The sequence below is a fragment of the Natrix helvetica genome, assembly GCF_964273705.1.
Source record: "Natrix helvetica genome assembly, chromosome: 9".
Lineage (NCBI taxonomy): Eukaryota > Metazoa > Chordata > Lepidosauria > Squamata > Natricidae > Natrix > Natrix helvetica.
This window is the reverse complement of record NC_138560.1, coordinates 4,315,219-4,319,893: the sequence shown is the minus strand read 5'-3', so window position 1 is coordinate 4,319,893 and position 4,675 is coordinate 4,315,219. Positions and strand designations below refer to the sequence as shown.

Below are 4,675 nucleotides of genomic sequence, written 5' to 3'. Positions count from 1 at the left end.
TTTCAATGTGAAAACATGTAACTCTTTTAGGGAAACATCTGCTTATAAAAGGAGGAAGAGATACTGAACATGGAACATTTCTATTTTTTTCTTCTACTGGTAAAAATAGCCTGTTAACCACAGACACTGATGTAATACACACTTTGTCTTCTTCCTCGGGATAATCTGCAAAACTAATAGAACCAAACCTATTTTTTAATGTGACACAGCAGTCCAAGAAGGATCCCTGAAAATGGTAGTTCTGTGAAAGGATGAAAGGGTTTCTTAGTCTATTAAAGTAGTTATTTTTGAAAAAGGTTGAATTTCGTAAAACAAGAGACGTGCTTAGTTCAAAGCAAATCAGTACTTTTACTCTTACATCGTCTTTTTATTAACAACTTAGCATACATTGTTGGTTGATTTGAGGTGATTTAAGACAACCCACCTTCAAAGCAGCATGCACTATAAAGAATAAAAAATACAACTGTAAACTAAAGTATACCTGTTGGACAGAAATGTCTTTAATATAATGCTTTCCAACCTAGAGGTAAAATGTGGGGACTTCAAGTCCCAGAATTCTCTGGCCAGCCATGTTGGCTAGAGAATTCTGGGAGCTGAAGTTCACCCATCTTAAAATTCACTACCAGGTTGGCTGGGGAATTCTGGGAACTGAAGTCCTCTCATCTTAAAACTCGCTAGCATGCTGACTGGAGATTTCTGAGAATTGAAATCCATATCTTAAAAATTCCCAAACTTGGAAAACTCTGCTTTAACAGCAATTTTAATTGTAGTACCGCAGAGAAGGAGATGTTGATTTTCATATGTTTCTGCAGATCTTATGAAACTTCTTTTCTTTGTCAATATCCATGGGAAAATTAGCAATGTTCCTCTTTTTTTTCTTCAGCAAAATATTTCCATTAATGTTCATTGTGTGGTGCCTCTACTGGGCTGTGTAGATCAAACTCATGCCATGATTAAAACGTTTCCTCCAGTCAGCCACAAAATAGCACTACTCAGAGGTGCCAGCTTTGCAAAATACCACCTGATTACTGTAGCATCAATTGGTAAGAATAGACTATTTTCTCATCGGCACCTGCACTTGCCTGAGTTTTAATTTCAGAAAGCAGCTCATTTTTCCTATAATCACAGGTTGAACCTTTACAATTTTGTAGCATGGTCTAGAAAAAAGAGAAGAATGTCAAACGGATCAGCAGATCACATCCGTATAGCTTGCTGTGCAGAAGCTTCAAGTATCTTTGGCAAGTAGCCTAAATCTTAGGTGTGATTCTGCATTCTGAAAAAAACATTTACTTGTCCTTCCTGTCCTGCACATTCAGTTCTTTGCAAATGAACATTTTAAATGGTGAAAATGTTTGTCTGAAGTGTGTAGAGATTCTCAGTCATTGTTGTCCCAAAGGTGCTTTTTCAGGAGGCAACTGGACTTTCTCGTTTTTTTTCCTTTTGAAGACGTTTCGCTTCTCATCCAAGAAGCTTCTTCAGCTCTGACAGGATAGCGCGGAATGGAAGGATTTATATTCCTTGCCGACAGCAGGTCATTTACATTCTTGTGCTTCAACAGTCCTCTAAAAGGATGCAAAAGGATGCTGTCTGCAAGGAATATAAATCCTTCCATTCCCCACCATCCTGTCAAGAGCTGAAGAAGCTTCTTGGAGGAGAAGCGAAACGTCTTCAAAAGAAAAAACAAGAAAATCCTCCTGAAAAAGCACCTTTGGGATGTTTCCCTGAACAATATTTTAAAAATATTTTTTTTAATCCTGCATTTTTTAATAAATAACCTGAGGCAGCAAACATACATAATGCAGGCAATCCTTGACTTGTCTCCAGAGCTGCACCCAAACTTTGCATTGCTAAGCTAGATAGTTTGAGTTTTGTCCCATTTTGCGACCTTTCTTGCCACAGTTAAGTGAATCATGGCAATTAAGTGAGTAACGAAGTCCTTAAGTGAATCACGGCTCTCCCAATGACTTTGCCTGTCAGGTTGCAAAAACTGGTCACATAATTCTGGGACCCTGCAACCATGGTGAATCCAAACACCTTAAATATGAGCCAGCCGTGTGCAGCAGCTGCCAAAAAAGCCAACACAGTTCTAGGCTACATAAACAGAGGAATAGAATCAAGATCACATGAAGTGTTAATACCTCTTTATAAGGACTTGGTAAGGCCACACTTGGAATACTGCATCCAGTTTTGGTCGCCGCGATGTAGAAAAGATGTGGAGACTCTAGAAAGAGTGCAGAGAAGAGCAACAAAGATGATTAGGGGACTGGAGGCTCAAACATACGAAGAACGGTTGCAGAAACTGGGTATGTCTAGTTTAATTAAAAGAAGGACTGGGGTGACTTGATAGCAATGTTCCAATATCTCAGGGGTTGCCACAAAGAAGAGGGAGTCAAACTATTCTCCAAAGCACCTGAGGGCAGAACAAGAAGCAATGGGTGGAAACTAATCAAGGAGAGAAGCAACTTAGAACTGAGGAGAAACTTCCTGACAGAACAATCAATCAGTGGAACAGCTTACCTCCAGAAGTTGTGAATGCTCCCAACACTGGAAGTCTTTAAGAAGATGTTGGATAGCCATTTGTCTGAAATGGTATAGGGTTTCCTGCCTAGTCAGGGGGTTGGACTAGAAGACCTCCAAGGTCCCTTCCAACTCTGCTATTGTATTGTATCGTATAATAAATTGTACACATTGGCCGGCAGAGGAATTCTGGGAGTTGAAGTCCACCGGTGCTATCAAGGTTGGAGACCCCTGCACAACTTTGGGTCCAGATATGATAAAGGAGCCTCCATCTTTCAACCTGGGGTCATCAGAGAGGCCTCAACCCCCTCCCCCCCTTTCAAGGACTCGTCGGCTGAGGATGATGGAGTTGGTAGTTCTCGGGCCTTCCTTCAGGAGCTGACAACAGAGGAAGGCTGCACTTGGTGATAGGAAAGGGGGACACCTAACGGCTGGTCAGAACATATTTCACCTCACTCGCAGTGTTTCTCAACCTTGGCATCTTGGAAAATGGGTGGACTTCAACTCTCAGAATTCCCCAGCCAGAATAGCGTAGCTGGGGAATTCTGGGAGTTGAAGTCCACCCATCTTCAAGTGGCCAAGGTTGAGAAACACCGCTGTAAAGCCTATCCGTTCCTCCTCCTCCTCCTCGCACGCTCTAGCCTTACCGTCTCTATGGCTTCCCTTTCCATAGAGACGGGGAGACCTCCGTGCTTCACTCGTAACCGCTCTGGACCCTCGTCTCGATGCCCCTCTCGGTCCCGGACTGGCCTCTACATGGGCCGCGGGGGCAGCGGAGGCGCTGTCGGCTGCGCAGGTGGGTCAAGAATTTTGGGGGGGGTCCCCTTTAGTCCCCCCTCCCCATTAAACCCCATTGCGAGCCGCGATGATCAATGGGGAGCCGGGCCCAAGGCTTCCCTCCCGGGTCCTCCGGATGGGCTCTTTCTCCGCACAGCCGTCGCGCTTCCCTGGAGATGCGGGGTTCGCTGCATCGCTTGCCGGGTCTCCCCTGCCGCTCCCTGCTTTCCCTTCGGTCCGTTTGATCCGGCCTGGATCCCCGGATTTCCCCCTCCCCCGCCTCAATAGAGGGTCCCCTTTCTTGGGATCCAGAGTTGTGTCTTTTTTGGACCTTGCTGGTTTCTTCCTGCCTTTGCAGCAGTTTGCTGTTTTTTATATATCTATAACTATAACTATATATATATGTATGTATCTATATACATCTGTATCTATATCTATATTTATCTATCTATGTGTATCTGTGTATCTGTCTGTCTATGTCTCTCTCTCACTCTCTCATCTGTCTGTCTGTCCGCCTGTCTACATACCCATCTATCTATCTAATTATCTATCTATCATTGCATTGGGATTATTCCTTATTCCTTATCCTATTTATGTTGTTTGTATTTGTTGTCATGGATTGCATCAATGAGGCTAAAACCAATTTCGTTGTATTTATTTTGTAGAATGATAATAAAAGCTATCCTATCCTACCCTGTCCTATCTATCATCTATCTCTATTTCTCATCTATCTCTCATTATTATTATTATTATTATTATTATTATTATTATTATTATTATTATTATTATTATTATTATTATTATTATCATCATCATCATCATCATCATCATCATCATTAATAATAATATTATCCAGTGTAAGAATGCATGGTATTTTATAATTTTATTCTGTATTTCTTCCTCAATAATGGCTGGATGCTGGCACCCAACTCACTTTCCCAGCTATATTAACTGGGCATCCTCTTGGATTACAGGGAGACCCAAAGGCCGTCATGGATCTCCTGAAATCCAGCCGGTTAAAGCTGCTGGTTCTGCTGCCCCTCGCTCTGTGCGGGATCCATCAAACCTATGCCGGCGATTGTAAGGGACGCCGTGAGGTGCTACGCAGCGCTTCCGGCTACGTGACGGATGGACCGGGCAACTACTCAGTCAACGGCAACTGCGAATGGCTGGTGGAGGGTGAGCGTTTGAAGGCGTCTGGTGGGCGATGGTGGTGTAAGGAAGGAGGGTGCAAATCAAGGCATTTCACCCTCTGGAGCAGGGCTCTCAAACTCCCATTTTATTGAGGGCCGCATCAGGGTTGTGTTTGACCTGGGGGGGTGGGCGGGGTGGGCGAGGGCTAGCTCGACATCACTTGTGTCGGGGGTGGTGGTGCCTGTGG

The 4,675-nt window shown here is 43.7% G+C and overlaps 1 protein-coding gene and 1 long non-coding RNA gene across 2 annotated transcripts in view; one reads left to right on the top strand and one right to left on the bottom strand.

Moving 5' to 3' along the window:
- Positions 1–400: 400 nt before the first annotated feature.
- LOC309396452 lies at positions 401–2,984 on the bottom strand. Its single transcript, XR_014176117.1, has 3 exons — positions 2,518–2,984; positions 2,139–2,221; positions 401–1,157 (listed from the first exon to the last, which is right to left on the bottom strand). It is a non-coding gene; the product is annotated as an uncharacterized lncRNA (long non-coding RNA).
- A 216-nt stretch (positions 2,985–3,200) lies between these two features.
- MEGF8 (multiple EGF like domains 8) overlaps positions 3,201–4,675 on the top strand; it is a 48,867-nt gene continuing 47,392 nt past the window's right edge. Inside the window, 2 exon segments of the mRNA XM_081962528.1 lie at positions 3,201–3,313; positions 4,269–4,473. Of these exon segments, the coding sequence (XP_081818654.1) occupies positions 4,287–4,473 (187 nt within the window). The 5' untranslated portion in view covers positions 3,201–3,313; positions 4,269–4,286.